The sequence below is a fragment of the Eucalyptus grandis genome, chromosome 5 (genome assembly GCF_016545825.1).
Source record: "Eucalyptus grandis isolate ANBG69807.140 chromosome 5, ASM1654582v1, whole genome shotgun sequence".
In the NCBI taxonomy this organism is placed as follows: Eukaryota; Viridiplantae; Streptophyta; class Magnoliopsida; order Myrtales; family Myrtaceae; genus Eucalyptus; species Eucalyptus grandis.
The window spans coordinates 56,998,788-57,021,611 of NC_052616.1; the positions used below are offsets into that span (position 1 = coordinate 56,998,788).

Below are 22,824 nucleotides of genomic sequence, written 5' to 3' on the forward strand. Positions count from 1 at the left end.
GAGAGGACTAGTAATCTAGTTCGGTGGAAGCTCTCCTACCCGGTGGGCTTTTGCAGCTCAATCAGTCACTCGATTGGCTTCTTTAGGCTCATGGATCAGATTGACACCTCGCTACTGGGCCAAGAGGACTCTGCAATCATCCATAATAGATCTGGCAGCCCATGGAGCTTCTTTATGGCCCAAGATGCACTGAACGACTTCATTTTCTCGTTTCTTGCACAAAGGAGAGGAAAAAAAGAAGAAGAAGCGGTGGAATCCGGTGCTTACTTCACGATTTTTTTTTTTTTCCAAGGGAGCTAGCTAATTTCGACATTGGGGATAACATATACAAGGGCATGCTTTTTTCGTAGAGAAAAGTATAAAAAAAGTTCTAAACCTATTACATTTATACTAATTAAGTTCTCAACCTTTCAATTAGATAAACTCAATCTTAAACCATTTCACATTGATACTAATTCAGTCCATTTTTGAGTTAATATTTTACTCATAAGGAATATCCTTTGCCTCATCCTGTGCATTCTTAGGAGGGACGTGAAATGAAAGAGAGGCCACGGCCACCCGTGCCCCTTCTCTAGGCTAAGAAAAGAGAAAGAGATGCTTTGATTCCCGGATTTAATGACACCCAATCGTAATCTTCATAAAGATCGCGCTTTATTTTTAACCGACGATTCGGCTTTTCCTATTCTTAGTCTCCATCTCATGCGGCTCCCTTTTCATCCTTACTTTTCTCATCCTCCCCATTTCTCCCTCGTGGGTCATGGCGGCGACGTTTTCCTTTTTTCATACGTCCATGTGTACATCTACGATTTAGTACATATGGAGCGTGACATGATTGACCAGGGCAAATCTTACGCGCGCCTAATTAAGTCCTTTCCGTTTCTGCCGTTGAATAATAACATAATTACCCTCCACCAATGCTTCACGTTTTGATTGCTGGTGCACTATGCAATGTGAGGTAGAAACAATAATACAAGATATCGGATAAAACTAACAGGATCAATTTAGTGATCTGTCTTAGTAGCTTGAGTGATCTTGCAATTTCTTTGCAACACTTAATACAAGCTTCAGAACTTAAGTAAGCATGGAATATCCAAGCAGCCAAAGAGAAAGGACTGGAGTACAGAAGAACTAGAATCCATCCCTGCCGGAATGCAGAGTACCACACTCCAATCAAGAATACGAATAACCACACTCCAATCAAGAATACGAATAAGAACTCGGTAGGCACGATCAATTCTAGGTACCACACGAGCACCGGATACAGGACGTCGACTAGGACAACAATGGTCCGAAAGTCGCTTAACATGTGCACCGCCTCGTCAAGCACGTGATAACCGCCTTCCAAGCATAGCCTCGGATGCAAGAACTGCCTCCCTCGACGCCACACTCAAGCGCAAACCACTTGGCTGCCATGTGCCTCTCGTCTATTCACCACTCAATTGGAGAGGTCGAAGCAGATGCCGCCAAGGAAGGCCTTCGATAGCGAGTCCCAGACGAAGATCTCCAGCTTGAAGCTAGCCCGACTCAGCTTGCTGTGGCTGAACGCCAAGAACTGGTGCCACTCCGGCGCGTCAGTCGGCTCACCGAGCCGGTGAATCGCCGACTTTGAACAGACGTAATGAGTCGACACGTAGATCTTCACATAGGAGCTGCTGTTGTGAGCGAGACCTCGCAGCTTGACGATCTTGATGAACAGGTACTGCATTGGCTCCACCAAATCGTAAAAATGGATCCTCTCCATCTTGGATGCGAATCTCAGGTGCGACGATGTCTACTTGTTATGCCGGAAGTGGTTGTCAATGCAAGGCCTTTCATCATAGGTTGGATCTTTGATTTGTTGAATGAATTGGGTTATGTGGTGACAGAAACATGAAAAAAAATTATTAGAAGATGAATTTCTAATGCTAACAGAACTAAGTGAACTGAACAAAATAAAGAATTGGGGGTAAAGAATAGATAAATAATTTACAGAAAAAATTGGTAAGTGTGATTAATTGCGGATCATTTATAATTAACTCTTCTCGGCCTTATATAGCATTGTACAAAGTGTGACGTTAAAAGCCGTTATCATTCAAATTCCAAATTCTAACTACTCCCGAGATTCTAGGCCTCAACTTGTAAATGGTTACAATTTGGCTGCATCTCTATTTCTACATCTTTCATCGATCTCGTAATCAGCTGCCCGTTTTATATCGCATGTGGATTTCCAGTCTTTGTCGATTGCCTTTCCCATATTAGTCGCCAACTTGTAGTGATAGTTCGGAGCTGCCCTGTTGATAACGCAGTATGAACTGTCACCATCCCATTAAAATTCGGATTATTTTCTTGTGTGAACATATGCCCCTTTTAAATAAAATATATCGGAGTGCCGGGTTTATTTTGTCAATATCTGGGCAGAATTGCAAAGCCTTGATAACTGCTTTATCTTCTCCTGTATATTAGACACGTAGCCCGATCGAGAGGATTTCCTTGTCGCCACGATTTTCTACCAGCCTGTAGAGCTGCCACTCGGAATTCACTTCACCTTAAGACAGTAGCTGGCAAGTCTTATTTTATTACTTTCTTAAGATACATGCGATGATGTGAGACTCACCAAACCCCCATCAGAAAAAAAAATTCAAATATTTTTTAAAAAAATACAATGTAAATTAGATTATAACAATAAAAAAAAAAAAAAAACTTAAAAAGGAAAAACACAAACTACACACTTGTGACGGTGGCCATCGTCGTTAGGAAGGGTCAACAAAGGTCACTTGGGCCTTCCTGAAGCCTGATGATCCTCACCGGCCCCCGATGAGGTCTTGCTGGCCTGGATCTGGCGGTGGGCCTGCGGGCCTAGATTTGGGGGAGGGCGTGATCCTCGGCCCAGGTCTAAGCAAGGTTCACCAACACTAGAGGATTGCACCATAAAGACCTGAGATGGCAGGCCCTTGCTAAGGGCAAGCAAGTTGGCCTTCGGGAAGGCCCATGTGACCCTGGGCAATTGTGGCGACCACCAATGAGGACTTGCTCCCTTTTTTCTACTTTGATTTTAGAAAAAAAAATATTCTTTCCAATTTATTCAATCTAACTTAAGTAAAATTTAAAAAATAATTATAAAAAAAACCATGGAGGTGAGAGAAAGTGATAAAAAAAAAATACCACATCGGCAATTTCTATTTGTCAGATTGAATGGAGTCTTGATTGCACTAACTTATGAGTTCTATGATTTGATTGTACATTTTTAAAGATTTAAGATTCAATTATACCTTCGTAATAAGTTTTAAATTTTCTAGTGTACTTATCCTTAGAATATGAGCAATTTGTATTTACAACACAAAGTACAAAGAAAATCTACTTAGAACAAATTCCCTTGGAAATAAATGTTCAAAAAATTGTTCTATTCATTTTGCCACACCTATGATTATAGCAAATTTTTCTAGCAACTCATATGGCATTTAAAGCATAGAAAACAAGAGTGGGACTATGACATCCGAAATTTTCTTTATAGTTCATGATATTCAAATATATAATTAGGGAGATGGACATTAGAAGTGCCAAAAAATTGTGTACAATACATACTTTAGTGTCGGGGTTTTTTTCTTTTCTCGAATCACTTAAGTGCTACTTTTTAAGAAAATAATCACTTTAGTGCCAACTCCGATTTGAATCGCTGGAATATTAACGTGACATATTTTCTTAATTTATCAATCTTACGTGATTTGCTGGCATGCCTAATCAACATGTAACCCCTAAACAATGTCATCTAAAAATTCTAAATCATGATCGTTTGAATGCCAAATTTTGTTTTAAATGATGACTTCAGTACTAATCATTGTTAAAAAGTGACCACTTCAATGCCAAGTACTCAACATGGACTGGATTTTTTAAATAACATGCCAAGTTATTTCTTGCCGCTGGCACTTAATTGATTGTTTTTTTCTCTTATTTGGAACTAAAGTGATCTGGTGAAAATTTTGGCATTGAAGTGAGCGCTATACACAATTTTTGACATTTTTAGTGTTCTTCTACCTACATAATTAGTATAGTAATTGTCAATGGGGACCTAAACGCTCTTGAATATGTATCGAGTAATTTTAAAACATTAAATTTTTACTGAGTTAAAATCTCCTAATTGTCCTATCTATTTTCTTAATAATTTTGGTGATTTCACAATAATTTTCTAATATCGTCATTTCAAATTAAAAATGATTTCCTGTTTATTTGCTGCAATGTATAGTATCTATCCAACCTAACATAATATCTCCATTCTCTTTTATCCAACCATGCCATTTGTCACTACTTTAGCTTGGACAAATGTCTTAATTCTCATCTTATGCTTTGCCCAAATGCCTTAATTGAATCTGTTGAACATAGCTCTTATAACCTCATGCGTGACATATTATTTTCAACTCGAGTAACTTTATATCTACTACTATTAACTATAGTTAATTGACATTATTTCTTTTAACTCAAGCTAATAAATGTTATTTCAAAATTCTCTTCAATATAGAATAAATTTGGAAGATGAGATAAGATACATTCATTCCTCTCTTGAACGTGCAACTTCATCACTTTTACATCTTCAAGTTCAAAAAAAATTTCTATTCCACTCTTTTTCAAGATGATCAAAGTTCAAACCCTCACTTTCAATCTAGTTTCTTACAAGTTATATTTATGGGTTCCCTCTATTTCTATCAAATTAGCTTTGTTGTTTTCAAAGAATGAGATTTGTTAATGTTAGTAATTATTTTGATTTCAAGGTGATTAAAGACTTGCTTTGTTGAATTTCACTCAATGTGAGTGAAAACTCTAAGGACTAAATTGGAATGATCTACTTGTTACTTGAGCTTAGTTGATTGATTGTTTGTTTATTTAGTTTAGATTTTACTCTATGTGTGGGTAAGTCTCAATAATTGTATGTTGAGCTATTGTGATTATTGGGTTTGAATTAAAAAGTCGTTCTCATGCCTATAATGTCTAAAAGAGATTACAAAAAAGGTTTTGTTGCATCTTGAATGAAAAAATGAGAAAATAGTAAAACTAAGTATAAAAAGAGATATCTTGGTAAATTCATGATAAGGTTAGGGACAATTTTGAAATTTCTAGAACTGAGGTGGGGCTGTTAATAGAGTTATTTTATTATTATTAGTGTTAATTAGCGAATTCCTTAAGTAAAATTAATTAAAGGGTGTCACGACCTACTTTTTTCATCTGGAGGGGAAAAGACATAAGTTTAGGAATTTTGTCTAAAATGGGGCTTACAGCACTCGATTAGGTGCAAACTCTTCCAAGCCCATATCCCACCCAATGTTGGGGTATTCAATTTTAGCTTTAGTTGATGCTACAAGGATTTTCTAAAGAGGAGTCATAATTAGCCTATTGGGATTGGGTAAAAATCAATCGAAACATGGTAATATACCTCACTTCCTACACAACAATAAAATCAAGGGTTGGAGACTTGGGTATACTAATTAATTAACTAGTGCCATTTTAGTATCTAATTTTGTTCATTTTAGAATTAATTTTAAACTTATTCACTAACATGTGAGTTGATCATGTAGGTGTGCAATAATTAACATAACAATTAGCAATCAAAGAAGCATTAAATAAATTGCAAGGAAAAGGTAGAAACTAACACTAAGAAATAAGAAATATGCCATTCCTAACTAGGCCAAAGGAAAACCACAATTAACATATCAAAAGTGCGCAATCAAGTGATGATCAAAATAGAATTGCGCAAATGACCTAACAGTTGTCTCTAAGATTTCAAATCCTACAATAAAGCCTTAAGACCTTATTCAATTTTGAATGCAATTTTTAACAAGGATTGTCACTCAATTTAAGAGAAAACTACATAACAACTGATTTTTTTTTTTTTTTTTTTATAGCTTTTTCATAACTCTTAGAAAAGATATTTTTTTTGCAATTTTAATTTTTTTTTTTTTAAACATTTGATAATTTTTTTTTTAAATAATCCGAAAATGGGATTCAAGCTGGGCCTATGGACAAGCATGGGCTGCCTCTTTCTATAGAATGGGCCAATGAACATCAAAGGCTTAAAGAAAGCAATGGGCTCAATGAAATAAAACCCAATCTAGCCACTATGGCTTTGTTTGGCAACGTTTTTGTTTCTTTATTTTTCTATCATTTTGTTCTTTGGAATAGAAATATAATAAAAATTCATTTGGTAAAATCAATTAATTTTTATATTCCCGTAATAGAAAAGTGACCGGGGAATAAATTTGGAACAAAAACAAGACGTAGAAAAAAATTACTTCTTATTCCCAAGAACAATTTCTAAAAATAAGTTAGTTTTTCTTTTTTGTCTTTTCTTCTTCCTCACCAATAGCACCGTTGCTTGTCGTTTGCCAACTGCACCATCGCTAGCCATTTGCCATCGACTGATCACTACCCCCGCCAGCCGACCGTCACCATCAATAGCTGGTTGACCACCAAGTAGTTAAGGACCGCTTGTATTTGTACACAGAATTCCTAATTCCAATTGAAATCTACAATGATTTGGTAGATAAGATTTTTCTTTTCTTAAAACCGATTGGGCAATGGAGATACTTTAAGCATTCCATTAGTTATGTATCAACGTTCCAACAAAAATACTTGTATGCATCAAAAACCCCAGGTTCCGCAGGGTAAATGCATTAAAAAAGGACAAATTTTAGCGGATGGTGCCGCTACAGTTGGTGGTGAACTCGCTTTGGGTAAAAATGTATTATGGTAAAAAAGAAAGCATTTCTTCCTCTTCTATATCTTACATCTATAGTATGGCAAGCAACTGTTTGTTGTCGTTGGCCGACCACCGCCGCCCTCGCCCACCATAGATGGCAAGCAACTGCGGACGGCGATAGTCAATGGAAGTTGACTAGCAGTGATAAGGAAGAATAAGAAAAGAAAAATATTAAAAATTAAAAATTCCAATTAACAAAAAAATTTGTGAATCATACTAAATACATTCCTATTATTTTTCCATTATGAGAATAAAAATTTTGTGTACTTACTAAATGCGTTCTTTTACTAAGAAATTGTTTCGGAAAATAGAAATAGAAAAAGACTATTTCTAAAAAAAAAATGTTGTTTTTAAGAACAAAAGTATTACCAAACAGACTTAATCCAAAACTCACTCAACCAAAAATAAACCCAAACACGCCAAAGCAAGCCCAACACTCACTACCCTTGTAGCAAAAACAAGCCCAATTTCACCAAATCAACATGTCAAGCTCAAGGCTCACTAAGTTTAAATGAGCCCAAAGTCCACTACTCTCCCTTACCCATTTTTCAATCCCGTCACTGCTGCTCGTCTTCTCCGAGCACGCCCAGAATACCAAAACTCCGGCCGTGAACATTGAATTTTGCAGTCGATTAATATACGCTCGTTCGTCAGGTCTCCACCATCGGCCACCATGTTCGACCATCATCACTAGTCACCGCAACAAGCGCTCTATTCGGCCTCTCTCTCTCTCTCTCTCAACTTTCTAAGGGTTTAGCAAGGCCTATGACTTAGTGGGCAAGATGGAAATCCAGAGAACTTCTGAGAATTTCGTTGTCGACAAGGAAAGCTTGTTGAACATCGCCATGAAAGAGAGTGCCAAGAGTTCCTGGATCACGGTGAGCTTTTTTCTTTGCCTTTTCGGGCTTTTCAAATACCCTGAAACGTTGTTGTTTCTTATCTTGTTCTTTTTCCAGATTTTCTTCTCGGAAAGAGTAATGTTTTTGGCAGTTCCCACATATTCTTCTATCCAATTCTTGATCAATGTATGAATGACGATGAGCTCCCAAAGAACAGCAAATCGAAATGCCATTTCCAATTTGCCAACAGCATAAAAATTTCGCCAGACCCCCGAACGTTTCTATGGGCATGAAATTTTCTCGAAAAATTACTCATTGTGTTCTAGCCTTCGTTTTCATATACGATATTCATTACATGGTCAAATGTTCCTGCTCTCTTCATGGCAAGATAACACTTGAAAACTTGCGGACAGGGGTCATGAGGAAGAGCTTCAAGTGTGGAGCTGAGAAGAAGATTAAAGCTACTGCTAATGCCAATGCTCCAGATCATAAGACCAATGCAGAAAAAGCAGGTACAACGTAGTTTTTTTTTTTTTTTTTTGGTCAGAAACATCACATATATTAAGATCTCAGCATAGAAGTTACATTAAGTTCATAATACACAATATCCTGCAAAAAGGAGGAGGCTGAAGAACCCAATTCGGAGGGAGTAAGGAGGCCCGATGGGCCTTCGCAACTCGGTCCGCAATAGCATTAGCTTCTCTATGGCAGTGTACTAGTTGGAGATTAGGGCACCGAATCAGCAATGCCAGAGTTTCTTTGAAATTCGATCTGAGTTCCCATGGTCGTCGGGTAGGATCACGAACGGCTTCCACAATGGTCAAGCAGTCAGATTCCACAACAATCTTATCCATCTCTCGTCCTCTCTAAAGCAGAAAATGCAGGGTGTCTCTGAAGCAGAAAATGCAGGGTGAGATTTAGGACGATCACCTCAGCTTGCAGGGTTGAGGAGGCGCAAGCAGAATGCACGAAGCCATTGATCAAGTGGCCGGATGAGTCTCTGCACACACAAGCCGCCGAGGCGTCGATGTAGGATGGGTGGTAAGCTGCATCAATGTTAAATTTTAAGACTCCTTGGTCCAGTGGATGCCATCTGTGATTCGAAATACTCTGTTTTGAAGTAGGCCGCAGCACTAGGGTATCGAAAATACGCCTGGATTGGGCATTTGCAATCGCCAACTGCACAACTTGCTCGGCATTCGGCTATTGTTGACGGAAAAGGAAATCATTCCGGGCTTTCCAAATGCGCCATAGGACAAACGTAATCGTTTCAAGATCCAGTAAGCCACCATTGCTGTCAATAAATTGAATTAACCAGCTTTCTATTCGATGCACAGCTATTATAGGACTCTTTATAGCTAATTCTGGATGCATCCAAACAACATGTGTCCATGGACATAACAAAAATAGATGTTCTGGGGTCTCGGGTACCTGATTAGCACACATACAGCAAGTCGGGGCTGTCAAGATGTGTCGCTTATATAGATTTTCTCTAGTCGCTAGTGCGTTATTGCAGAGAGACCAGAGAAATGATCTTAGTTTAGGTATAGTGTGTAGTTTCCAGATTGCATTCCATAATCTGCGAGGCAGCTGAAAAGATGAAGAGGCCTGATTGGTGATATTGCTTTTTTGCTGAGCTCTGAGCTGATTGTAGCAGTTCTTCACTGTAAAAATTCCATTTTGCGTTCCCCTCTATATTAGTTTATCTTGAGTACAATGAGGTCAAATAGGGATAGATAGGATCTCGTCAACTATTTGGCTATCAAAATGCTGATTCAAAAGTGAAGTATCCCATGAGTTAAAATTAGTTGATATAAAACCTGCAACCATTTCTGGTTCATCCTTAGGAGCAGGACCTCCAATAACACCGCTAGGTAACCAATTATCCTCACAAATTTTTATTTGTGTGCCATTTCCAACAAACCATAGAACCTTATCTGTGATAGATTCCCGGCCTAGTAATATGCTCTGCCAACCCCAAGAGGATCTAGCACCTTTAGTGGCATGCCAAAAATCCGAGATGGAAAATATAAACCTTTTAGTAGCCTCGCTGTACAATGAAGTAGGTTCTTGGCTAGGCGCCAAGCTTGTTTACCCAATAGAGCTCTGTTAAAAACCATAAGATCGCGAAATCCTAAACCCCCTTCATCTTTCCTACTCTTAATGCAATCCCAATTTTTCCAATGTATGCCTTTCTTGCTGTAATCAGACTGCCACCAGAATTTAGCTATTTTTAGTTCTATGGCTTTACAAATAGCAGCAGGGATTTTGAAAATTGACATTGCATATTGGGGTATTGCTTACACAACGGTTTTAAGAAGGACCTCCTTGCCTCCTTTTGAAATAAGTTTTTCTTTCCAACCTTCGAGTTTTGAATGCACTCGACCCATAAGCCAAGAAAACATTTCCCGTTTAGATTTGCCCCAATCTGAAGGTATACCAAGATATCTCGGTTTTTATGTAGTATAGGAACTCTAAGTGCTCCGGCAAGATTTTCTTTCAAGCTGATAGGATAGTCTGTGCTACAAAATAAACCTGATTTGTTTCGATTAATAGCTTTTCCTGTAGCTAGGCAATATTCATTAAGGACAGTAGCTAAGTTTTGACATTCAATAAGCTTCCCATCAAGGAAAAAAATGGCATCATCTGCGAAAAATAAGTGGGAGAGAGTGGGACACCATTGATTAAGTTTAATACCTTTAAGATTGCCAATGTCCATTGCATTGTTGATAAGAGTAGCTAAGGCATTAGCCATCAGGATGAACATGTACAGTGATAAAGGGTCACCTTGTCTGAGACCTCTAGTAGGATGGAAGAAAGGTAGAAATTCGCCATTGAATTTGACACTGTAAGAAATCGTAGAAATGCATTGGAATATCCAATGAACCCATTTGGTATGAAATCCAAGCTTTAGGAGATAATCTCTGAGAAAATTCCATTCGACCCAATCATAAGCCTTCGCATGTCTAGTTTAAGCACGGCGTGAAAGTTCTTTTTCTGTTTTCTGATTTTGATTTGATGTAATACTTCCTAAACCACAATTATATTATCTTGGATTTGCCGACCTCCAACGAAAGCAGTTTGTTCTGGTGCTATCAACTGTGGTAGCCAGGGTTTAAGACGGTTAGCAAGAATCTTGGAAATCACCTTATAAATAAAATTGCAGAGGCTAATAGGACGGAATTGGTCCAATCTTTTTGGATGAGGAATCTTAGGAATTAGGGAAATAGAGGTGCGATTATACTCAGGTAATAAGATCCCTGTATGAAAGAATTGTTGCACAGTTAATATTATGTCATCTTGCAGAATATTCCAATGGGCGCGATAAAACTGACCATTCAAGCCGTCTGGACCGGGTGCTTTTGTTTCTCCCAATTGGAATACCGCAGTCTAGACCTCCTCACAGGTAACTGCAGCTGTTAGACTATCATTTATCTCCACCGTCACGAGTTGCTTGCAAAGATTTAGTGTTGGGCCATAGTCTCTATACCCTGCAGAAGAATATAGCTGCTGAAAATAATTAAAGGTCATCTCTTTAAGAACAGTAGGGTCGCGTATCCAGTTTTGTTGATCATCCTGTAGCATTCTTATCTTGTTTTGTTGTCGTCTTTGAACCGTAGTGGCATGAAAGAATTTGGTGTTCCTGTCCCTCCATTTAAGCCAATTAACTTGGGATCGCATTGCCCAAAAGGAATTTGTTCTAATTCTCATGATGTGCTTTTTCTAATATTGTTTGTGCTCATTCCAAAAGGAAATTATTAGGATTGATACACAATTTATCCAATTTTCTTATTAGATTTATTGTTTTCATACCGGAGGTAATGGCCTTCTTTAATGGTAGGTTAAAAAAAGTAACATAGGTAGTGGCTAAAGGGTTAGGTCACAAAGTTAATATATTTGGCACCCTCTATTTTACGGGAGGGAAGAATCTGTCTTTTGGCTTTCCGTCTTCTAAATTCTCAAGGAATTGAGAGTTCAATGAAATTTAAGGAACTCCCTAACGAGTGCTATCCCACATGGAGGTCTCTCGGCTGGGTTTCCTATATTAGAGAATTTTCAAATTAAGTGGGGCTACCTAATTAAGATTTAGGGGTTTGATATAAGGATTTTTGTTTGGTATAGTGGACCAAGAAAGTTACACATTTACTATTAGATGAGTAGCGTGTGTTTGGAGTTTAGTTCTCTAACGGAATTTCTCTACACATCAATAATCGACTGGTTAGGATGTAAGTAATTTTTTTTCTACCGGCAATGGATCTAATAAAAATTTGGTTCCAACAGTAGTTGTCTTTGATTGATACATCAATAGATCTTGCCGTTCCTTTCTCTCTCTCTCTCTCTTTTTTTCAGATTATTTTAATTAATTATTTGGCAAAAGAACATTTTAGTTTATTAATCGACATTTTCAACAGAAGAGGCTATCATCAGCACACTGAAAAATGCTAAAAATGGAGGCCGGAGAAATGACGGCTGAGCATCATAACGATTCACGAGCAGATCATCAGATTACTATCGCCACCACCATCTCCGGCATCATCGGTGACGGCAAATGCACCGTAGCCGATGGCAAATGCATCATCTAGAGGAGTAGCTCGAGACGTACCTCTCTTTCATGGATTCTTGATCCCAAGAAGATTTTCGTCTTCTTTGCTACCTTGTAAGCGATCGAGTATCCCTGACCTAACCAATTTTCTACATTACTTTTCATGTCCATTGCCGATCTCAAAAGGCACTTACGCAACAATCGTATAATTGTTTCGCTGTATTAAACCAAAATTACGATTTGTCTAGCTATACATTAAAGTTATCAATTGATGATTATTCCTTTCACTGAAACATTTCCCTCTCTGTGGTAGATCAAGAATGGGAACAATCCTACTCATATATTCCACTCTTTCCATCCCCAAACCACAACCGGATGGCAATTCGCCTTGATCTTGAACCATCAAGTTGCAATCATGTTCGGACATTGAAACCCACCCGATTAATCCTCCATAATACTAAAGAAAATCATTTCTTTAGGATCTAGAAACAGCTTTGTTGCATCACCGTGTGTACATATGATTCGGTGGGCACTATCTCCGAGTAATCTTCTCGAGCATGGAATTTGCAAGGCGTGGTGATTAAAGGTGAAGTCAATTGAAGAAAAGGAAGATAGTGGAAGGAGACGTGGTCACTTAAGGGACAGCTAAAAGGTCACATGCTTTTGCTATTTAACAATCTATCCGAGCCTCACTTCTCTTTTTCTATACTGTTTTTAATCCTTCTTTCCCGTTCGGAGGAATTTTTCAAATGAGAACAAGGCCATGTGCCAGTGAGACAAATAGTGGGAATCTTGTATTTCTGATGGCATTGTAATATTATATCTCATAACCGGAGAGGTTGAGCTAAGGTCTCTTTTTTGCCTTTTTTGGCCCCATACCTCGAGCTTCTATTGCACTTTCGGCTGTGAGGCTTCTTCAGTCAAAACCTTTTTATTTCTTTATTCATTTATTTATTTTAATTTTGGTTTCTATTTGCCTTTCATTGAGTGTTTGTAGGGGAAAAGTTTTTGAAGCCAATCAAGTATTTCAAATTTGAGCTTGCATGCACAAGCTTGCGCAAATTTACTTGCCTCCTTTTACATTTCATCCTAAAGAAACCCTTATTCCTCTATATAAAATGAGGCAAGAATGAACTGTCAAAATTGTAACAATGAATTGAGAACTACTGTCAGTGCTCTCCCCAGAGATATGTCCTTGAGCAAGTAAATCAAATTAAAGCAAGACCTAAATCAAGGGATCCATTTCAAGGTGGGCTGATTTACCTAGAACCCATACAATAAGGGTCGGTTCCAATTTTGGTTGACCCCGAGCCTCTGTCGGTCGAAATTTTGGTTGCTCGGGCCCAAGTGAGGAAACCATGATGTCTCGTTAGGGTGATCGTCCGGGGTGGGTAGATTCCAGACACTGGACCCCGTACCCGACCCCGTTTGCATTAGACCATGTACTCGACCCACCCTGATTTTCCGGTCCGGTTCCAGGGTTAACCCTGTTTATATTGGAACCTGTTTTGCAACCACCAATCTATACGACTTTTAATTTTATTTTAATACGTGAGAAAACAACATAATTTTTCTAATTTATATTGAAATATTAAGTGTAATTAATAAGTAAATTTCTACCTCATTTCGTATGTATTAACCAAACCGATTTACCCGAGATTAGGTCGTGATAGTTTGGCTACTCCACTAGGTTTTTTTTGGGATCACTTGGCAGGGGGCCTTCTTCGTTCCTTGGAAAAAAAGAAACACAAAAAAAAGGAGGAAAAGCTTGAGAGTCAAGGTCAATGTCGGGGCAGAGGAGACATGGGCAGCGTAGAGAGGGACGTGACAAGCTAGGGAGAAAAAAAAAAAAGAAAAAGAAAAAGAAGAAATAGAACAAAGTGCATTGTTCATCTTCTTCATAGGCTCCCTCCGCACGCCATAGCTGCCGACCGCTGCGCCTGCGTCGCCGCGGCCGCACCATCGCACCACTGCCGGAGCCCCCTCACACGTGATCTCACACTGCCACTCATCGCCCCTGCTGTGGTTGCGACGACCCGACACCTTTGACCGCTCGAAGCTCCGTCGCCGTCACCCTTGTTACTATGAAGCTGCCACTGCACCAGCACCGCCGCTTGGCTCCTCGCGACACCAGCAACCAGTGAAGCCGCAAGGTCGACAAGAAGGCGTACAATCCGGTTCTCAAACCAGTTCTCGAACCGGTCCGGTCAATCCAGTTCCCGGGTGGGTAATCCCTCGGAACCGGTTCCTGGACCAGTTCAAACCGGTTCTAACTTTTAGGAACTGGTTCCCGGACCGATTTCAACGGGAACCGTTTCCCGACCCTATTTTTCGGGTGGGCCGGTCCGAGAACCGGGTTTACCCAGTTCGGTTGTACACCCCTAATGTCTGTAGTTTAAAAGTGCAGAATAAGTTTGGCAGGAAAAATAAATGCTAGATGATGAAACGATGGCATTTTCAATTAAAGATGGAATTGCACTATCATTGGCGTGTTGGATCCTGGCATTTTCTTTTCTAGAAACACATGATGAGTTTGCTAGTAAAATTTGGGTGTCAACAAATGCAATACTATCTCTCTCATCTATATTATTTGTCATGCAACCTTAGTTATAATAGAAGCAACTCTCTTCAATAGAAATATATTGAAGAGTGACGTAAAGTACCTCTCCAACATGACATGTGTTACATTTTTGACTAATTGTCATCTAAGTAGTACCACTACCAAGACGTGACACGCAACATGACATGGCATGATACGCCAATACGTCGTTTCTTAAAAAATAGAGGATTTCAACACATTAGGACATGTATATATGCATGACAAATTATCATTTTTACGATTATTTTAATCAAATTAATTTGATTCAAATTCACAAATGAATAAATAAAAAAGAGTTTAGAATGAATTTACACTAAAAAATTAATCCACCATTTGTTTATATCATTCATTGTTTCAATTTGATAAATTCAATTACAATTCAATAATCCATAAAATTTGGAGGACCAAAAAAGCAAGCAATCCATATTTTGAACTCTAGTGTCGAGTATATTGGAAGAGAAGAAAAAAAAAAAACTTGGGGGATGAATTGTGTATCACGGGAAGTGAGAATCGAGAATAGAAGGGAAGACTATATGTTTCTTCTTTCACAATTTATTATTCTTATTTTTTATTTCTGTACATATTTACATTTTGACTCCTTATTTATTCAAAAAATTAAAAATTCACCCCTGCATTCAGAATTATGTGTCGGAATTTCGAAATCACATATTAGAATTCCGAACACGAGTATCAGAAAGTGTCGAGAAAGTTGATCAGGTATAAGATTTTTCAACATATATTAACCAAATATCGGAGAATATCGGACATTTCAACATGACAAGAAAGCTCCCAAAAAGTGTCGGTGCTTTATAGATTATTACTTTTGTACATATATTAGTGTCATTCTCGTGGAAAATCAAGAATTCCCTTCATTTTAATAAGTTCACTAGTGTTATTATTTGTTATGATATTTTTATTATCCTGTAAAAAGAGATCGATCAATTGAGTACAAGTTAGTTTATCACGTGATATGATAATCACTCTAAAGTACTTTAAATCTTTTTCTCGTAGCAAAATTGCTAGTAGTTAATTAGATTCTCGAAATACGAGCATCAAATGACTCCAACATTGTATTTCCCTTGGTAATTCAAGCTCTGTGGAGCTATAACAAATCAAACATGCATGCAAGTGGCAGCAGTAGAGAACACGTTCATATTCTTGAAGGTACACAAGCTTGTGAATAGGTTATTGTTAGAAAATCCAACTAAAAAGCTTAAGATAATAGGTGTAGGGAGATTACAAACATATAAAAAGTATATACACCATATAGTCAGACGTGTGAAATATTTCAACATATATCCTCTTTTATTGTTCAAAATCAAGAATCTGCCTACCCGAAAATTTAACAAAACCAAATGAATAAATAGTTGCCGCGGGAAAACAATGAGAGGAACCTAACATAGAACGTGCAACAAACAGATAATACAAAAAAACAAATGATAGACCAACAGACAAAGTAAACACCAATAATCGACTATTTCCAATTATTCCATGCTTCATCATGCATCCTCCTCGTAGACTTTTAGTTAACCTTTGCACACACTTTCCTGACTTCACCAGCCGTTCCGGTGAGCACGCCGATCCGACCCATGTTCACCATTGACACTCCAAAGTCCTTGAAGAAGGTGGATCCACCGGTCTTGATCTGGAGGTCAATGTATGCCTTGGTTTGGCTATCATCAAGAAGTGCAGCGTCCGAAGTGAAGAGGCCTCTTCTCTTCGGGATCAGATCGAAGTACTTGATGTCGAACGTCCTCACGCTTCCTGGGTCCATCTCGACAAGGGTGGTTTGGTCATTCGGCTTGCACTTGAGCTTCAACCTCGCTATGTAGTTAGAGTCGAGCTTGGGGTCGGTGTCACCCTTTCCGGTGAAGTTGTAGAGGCGGTCGGAGAAGGAAGAGCAGTGTGAAGTTCCAAGGGTGTGGCCACCTGGTCAATAGAAATCAGAATTAGCATGATCTAACTTTACAAATTACGTTTTCTCCTCGCAGTGCAGACTGTTTATGAATCTCGTGCTCAAATTATAGTTTCTTCCTATTAATTTATGTCAATTTCCACAAAATAATTGATAAAGCATATGAAGCAATAATTGAAGATTAGGTGTTACCTGATAGGACGACAAGGTCCTTCACACTGAGGCCTCTCATTGCAAAATCTGCTTTCAGGGTTGTAATGTTGGCATTAGGTGGTACTAAGTTGTTAAGCGCCTCATTTAAACTAGAGACGTTCCCATCTCTTCGTCCAGTTTCCACATCATAGGAAAGGCCTCTGGTCTAAAGTGACAACAAAAAGAAACTCAATTCCTATATAAATATGTTTTTCTCTTATGGAAAAATCATTGATTTTATGATGCACGACGAAAAAATAATCTCGGTTTTGACAAGCAGTAATTAGCTCCGAAGATAAGTATGGGCGGAGTATTTTTTCCAACGAGAGAGCATGGATTGTTTGTGAAAATCGAGATTTCTACAGATGTCATATATAAATGAGGAACATTAAAATTAGAATGAATAAATAATGCATGTGACATATGCATATGCGTACCGCGACGATGACATCTCTTGCGACGATGGCCAAAACGTCAGCACACGAAACGATGCCGGGACATGCCTTCTCCAACGCCGTTTTGACTCTATCGATCACCTGGTAACCACGAAGGCTGAAATTCGGTGGCGCGTCCTTCTCGGCTTGATTGGTCGAAGAGTTCAAGAGTATTGAACCTTCGCAACCCTGTGGAAAAACCCAGAAAGAAACACTATTCAACTGTGAGTTCACGCAGAAAACAGTTCGTATCCACGGACGAATCTAGAAAAGTATGTTGAGGGGCTAAACACCATTCGTTAGATTATAACCTGTTCTAATTGATGTTTAGCAGATGGTTCGACGAAAGTAAAAACCATTCTTTTCAGTCATTATACAGGTGCTCATAAGATAGTACTCTTCCTAAGCACAAGTAGGAAGAGAAGTACGTGCGCTCATTCATTCACTTACCCTAACGAAACAGTCGTGAAAATGCATCCTCAAGAGAGGGCCAGAGAGACTCGGAGCGACGGACATGACTTGACCAATGACCTTATTCACGATGGCCTCTGCATTTGGGCATGTCTTCTGGTAAAACCCTACTTTGAGACCCTGACCGTGAGCGACCTCAGGGACAAGGAACAAGAACATCAACTGAACCAACAAACAAGACAAGAAGAGCTTCGGACAAGCCATTGCTTTGTGCCAAGAACGATGACTACTATCGCTTGATCTTAGTAAAAAAGTAAGATAGGTAGTGGATAAAGGGTTAGGTCACAAAGTCAATGAATTTGGCACCCTCTATTTTACGGGAGGGAAGAATCTGTCTTTTGGCTTTCCGTCTTCTAAATTCTCTAGGAATTGAGAGTTAAATAAAAGTTAAGGAACTCTCTAACGGGTGCTATCCCACATGGAGGTCTCTCGGCTGGGTTTCCTATATTAGAGAATTTTCAAATTAAGTGGGGCTACCTAATTAAGATTTAGGGTTTGATATAAGGATTTTTGTTTGGTATAGTGGACCAAGAAAGTTACACATTTACTGTTAGATGAGTAGCGTGTGTTTGGAGTTTAGTTCTCTAACAGAATTTCTCTACACATTAATAATCAACTAGTTAGGATGTAAGTAATTTTTCTACCGGCAATGGATCTAATAAAAATTTGGTTCTATTAGTAGCTTGCCGTTCCTAGATCTTGCCGTTCCTTTGACTTTTTTTTTTTTTCCAGATTATTTTAATTAATTATTTGACAAAAAGAACATTTTAGTTTATTAATCGACATTTTCAACAGAAGAGGCTATCATCAGCACACTGGAAAGGCCAAACATGGAGGCCGGAGGAATGACGGCTGAGCATCATAACGATTCACGAGCAAATCATCAGATTACTATCGCCACCACCATCTCTGGCATCATCGGTGATGGCAAATGCACCGTAGCCGGAGGCAAATGCATCATCTGGAGGTGTAGCTCGAGACGTACCTCTCTTTCATGGATTCTTGATCCCAAGAGGATTTTCGTCTTCTTTGCTACCTTGTAAGCGATCGAGTATCCTGACCTGCAATTTCCTACATTACTTTTTCAGGTTCATTGCCGATCTCAAAAGGCACTTACGCGACAATCGTATAATTGTTTAGCTGTATTAAACCAAAATTACAATATGTCTAGCTATACATTAAAGTTATCAATTAATGATTAGTCCCTTTCACTGAAACATTTCCCTCTCTATGTGGCAGATCAAGCATGGGAACAATCCTACTCATATATTCCACTCTTTCCATCCCCAAACCACAACCGGATGGCAATTCCCCTTGATCTTGAACCATCAAGTTGCAATCATGCTCGGACATTGAAACCCACCCGGTTAGTCCTCCATAATACTAAAGAAAATCATTTCTTTAGGATCTAGAAACAGCTTTCTTGCATCACTGTGTGTACATATGATTCAGTGGGCACTATCTCCGAGCAATCTTCTCTGAGCATGGAATTTGCAAGGCGTGGTGATTAAAGGTGAAGTCAATTGAAGAAAAGGAAGATCGTGGAAGGAGACGTGGTCATTTAAGGGACAGCTAAAAGGTCACATGCTTTTTGCTATTTAACAATCTATCTGAGCCTCACTTCTCTTTTTCTATATTGCTTTTAATCCTTCTTTCCCCTTTCGGAGGAATTTTTCAAATGAGAACAAGGCCATGTGCCAGTGAGACAAATGGTGGGAATCTTGTATTTCTGATGGCATTGTAATATTATATCTCATAAATGGAGAGGTTGAGATAATGTCTCTTTTTTGCCTTTTTTGGCCCCATACCTCGAGCTTCTATTGCACTTTCGGCAGTGAGGCTTCTTCAATCAAAACCTTTTTATTTCTTTATTCATTTATTTATTTTAATTTTGGTTTCAATTTGCCTTTCATTGAGTGTTTGTAGGGGAAAAGTTTTTGAAGCCAAGCAAGTATTTCAAATTTGAGCTTGCACGCACAAGCTTGCGCAAATTTGCTTGCCTCTTTTACATTTCATCCTAAAGAAACCCTTATTCCTCTATATAAAATGACGCAAGAATGAACTGTCAAAATTGTAACTATGAATTGAGAACTACTGTCAGTGCTTTCCCCAGAGATATGTCCTTGAGCAAGTAAATCAAATTAAAGCAAGACTTGAATCAAGGGATCCAATTCAAGGTGGGCTGATTTACCTAGAACCCATACAATATGGGTCGGTTCTAATTTCTTGGAACAAGAAACTGAATTGGGAGCCTTTGGAATCGACCTAAAACTGACCTAAAATTTAACAACTCCTTAAAAAAATTACCAGCCTCAATTAGAATTATTACCAACTTTTCTGTAATTGAGTTATCACCTAATTTAAGCTACCAACTCTCATTTGAGTTAGTTGTTGATGTTTATTTTTTTATTTTTATGTCAACTTTTCTTATCTCTAAGAAAAGTAAATTCTATTATCTATTACCACCTTTTATTCAAATTTATTACCAACGCCTTAATTTACCAATTTCGTATGGAATTATCAACCATTATTTTAGTACCTACTTTTTTTGTCCGATTAAGTTACAATAAATATTAACTTACGAACTTTCATTTAAGTTATTTTCAGATTTTTTTTTTTTAAGAGTACAAACTTTTCCTATCGTTGAACAACTTTTATTACCCTTGCTTACCAACTTTTTAGAATCTTTTCTAAAAATTATAAATCTCAATTAGAGTATCTACTGACTCTTCTCTGGTCAAATTATCAATGAATTTTGCCTTGTCAATTCTTATTTGAGCTCATTACCAATATTCTAATTTTGCTCAATAGATGGATGATCTCGAACGATGAAATTTCTAAAGTTGTGTGAATTCAAAATATAACTTAAATATAAGTAGGTAGTTGCTATCTTTTCAATTTATGAGATAATTTTGCACAAAAATTCATAATCTTTCCGTCAGTGTTGCAAAAACGGAATCGGCCATTCAATTGCATGAACTCATAGGAAACTCTAAACGGATTAGTATGCAAAGTAGTATATGGGATATCAAAAGAGTAATGACAAGAAGTGAAAGGGATCAAATATTATCTCTCAACTCTCTCTTGGCTAATTCTATCCATCGATCTCGTTGAGACTAGATTTTACTTGGGTCTTTCCACGCAAAAGAAGAAAAGGTTAAAATAAAAAATAAAAAATAAAAAATCATCTGTCCCAGAATCCAACCAATTATGATTGTTTTAGCAATAAAAATGGATAAGATTTCATTACAATTGTGTAAGTGATTGGACCCATTTGAAAATTCCATTAGTTAGATCTTTAACTTAGCTAGATATCACATTTCCCCGTTGAATATTTGTCTGAAATAACTTTGTTATACATATATTACTTGATATTAGTTTTTGATTCTACAAAACAGATTGTGTGATGGCATCGATTGTTAACTACTTGAAAAATTAAACATTTCCCTGACCATTGTAATAAGAGCAATAAGTTGAGTGACTTTTGATATGGACTGCATGCTCAAAGTGGCCTTGTGGCAAAAATCTAGGGCTTAAGGGTTAAGTTATGGATTTAAACTCCAAGTTATGGTTTGGATTTATCCGAAACTATTGCGAGGGACTGAGTTCATCATCCTCACTTGACCATATGCAGCATAAATCTTGGACCCAAAATAGTAAATTTAGGTTTTAAGCTTTCGATCGCATGTTGTTGCCATTTAAGGTTCGAATCAAAGGATTGTATTTTGTTTGTCAGTTAGAAAATCTCGCAGGCTGTTATCCTTAAAACAAATTTTTAGCTTTACACTTAATTAGAAACCCTAATCACTATTTTTCGCTTCGTTTTCCATGGATGTCATCTTCGAGCCTCAAAGAGGAAGACCCTTCTCAATCGAAGTGGGTTACTTCGACACAGTTCAAGAGATCAAAGAAAAGATCCAGAAATACCAAGGGATTCCCATGACGACACAAACTCTAATCTTCAACGGCCGAGTCCTTCAAGACGAGCGCAACGTCGAGCACTGCGAGATCCTACAAAACTCACGTCCAGCTCGTCGTGGTCGACGCCGCCTCGCCCCAAAACCTTCATAAGGCCGAAGAACCCTCACCATCTCCGAGCACAAAACTCCAGCTCAACGTGAAGAGTGCTTCCTTGAAAGCACACGTCCCCGTCGAGATCGACGCGAATGACACGGTAGTGCGGTTGAAGGAGAAGATCCATGAGATTGAGGGCGTGCCTGCGGGCCACTTGGCGCTCCAGGCGAATGGCACGGAGTTGCAAGACCACCAGTCGGTCAGGGAGTGCGAGCTCTTGGACAATTCCGAGGTCGAGGTCTCCGTGAAACAATGCTCCCCGACTACATCGGCGGCGCCCGGCTCCTCCAAGAAGTTGAAGGTGATGGTGTTGCCAAAGTGTGGGACGAAGAGGATTGCGGTCGAGGTGAGTGCGTCGGACAATGTTGGGGAGCTGAGGAAGGAGCTCCAGAAGCTGCAAAAGTCGGACCAGTTACATCTGCCACAAGAAGGCTATTTTTTCATATACAAGCAGAATGTGATGGATGAAGATAGGTCGTTTAGGTGGCACCATGTTGGCCAAGGTGACACCATTGAGATCTTCAATGGAAGCGTTACGGGCGGATCATAGCTTCATTTTTTACTTGCCCCTTTTTTTTTTTTTTTACTTCTATTCTAGTGATCTTCTCCCAATCTTTTGGATGTACACTTAAAAGTTGTGCTTAGTTTTTCGTATTTCGTATTTCGGGCACATCAAAATAGGCAACTTCCTGTTCTCTAAGGTTGTTTTTATTTGGAGTAAAACCATTTCCAGCAAAAAAATTTCACACTCTCCACCTGTTTAGACATCAGAAAATGAATCAATCAACATAAAACAATTCCAACGAACAAAATTGCAATGCTAAGACTTTGAAAAATGAATTCCCCTCCCATGAAAGGGGAAATCATTTTCTCCAAAGAGACACCATGTGGTGTTGCCAATACAACATGAAGGCCTTTTAAGGGCTTAAATCAAACATCTGACTGGGGAATGGGGCAATGTTCGTCAATCTCTGGCGAAGAGGGAAGGCATTCCATGCTATATGCTTAGTAAGAAAGGGAGGGCTCTCTCGAA

The 22,824-nt window shown here is 38.6% G+C and overlaps 2 protein-coding genes and 1 pseudogene across 2 annotated transcripts; 1 reads left to right on the forward strand and 2 right to left on the reverse strand.

The window, feature by feature from the left end:
- The window catches only part of LOC108953866, a 101,446-nt pseudogene that overhangs the window by 71,353 nt on the left and 7,269 nt on the right, over positions 1-22,824 (reverse strand).
- LOC104445533 (peroxidase 27) lies at positions 16,190-17,921 on the reverse strand. Its single transcript, XM_010059431.3, has 4 exons — positions 17,697-17,921; positions 17,250-17,435; positions 16,813-16,978; positions 16,190-16,634 (listed from the first exon to the last, which is right to left on the reverse strand). The coding sequence occupies exons 1-4, from the start codon at positions 17,919-17,921 to the stop codon at positions 16,228-16,230; spliced, it is 984 nt and encodes a 327-aa protein (XP_010057733.2). The 3' UTR covers positions 16,190-16,227.
- LOC104445531 (ubiquitin-like protein-NEDD8-like protein RUB3) lies at positions 21,524-22,341 on the forward strand. Its single transcript, XM_010059430.2, is given in 2 exon segments — positions 21,524-21,736; positions 21,738-22,341. Coding segments are annotated over 2 exon segments (795 nt in total). The 5' UTR covers positions 21,524-21,545.

Bases quoted from the DNA above. Each gene is read 5' to 3' on its own strand.
- LOC104445533 (XM_010059431.3), bottom strand. From the start codon at position 17,921: ATGGCTTGTCCGAAGCTCTTCTTGTCTTGTTTGTTGGTTCAGTTGATG. The intron at 16,979-17,249 runs GTACGCATATGC...TTGTCACTTTAG, and splicing joins CAAGAGATGTCATCGTCGCG to ACCAGAGGCCTTTCCTATGA. The intron at 16,635-16,812 runs GTAACACCTAAT...TCTATTGACCAG, and splicing joins GGACCTTGTCGTCCTATCAG to GTGGCCACACCCTTGGAACT.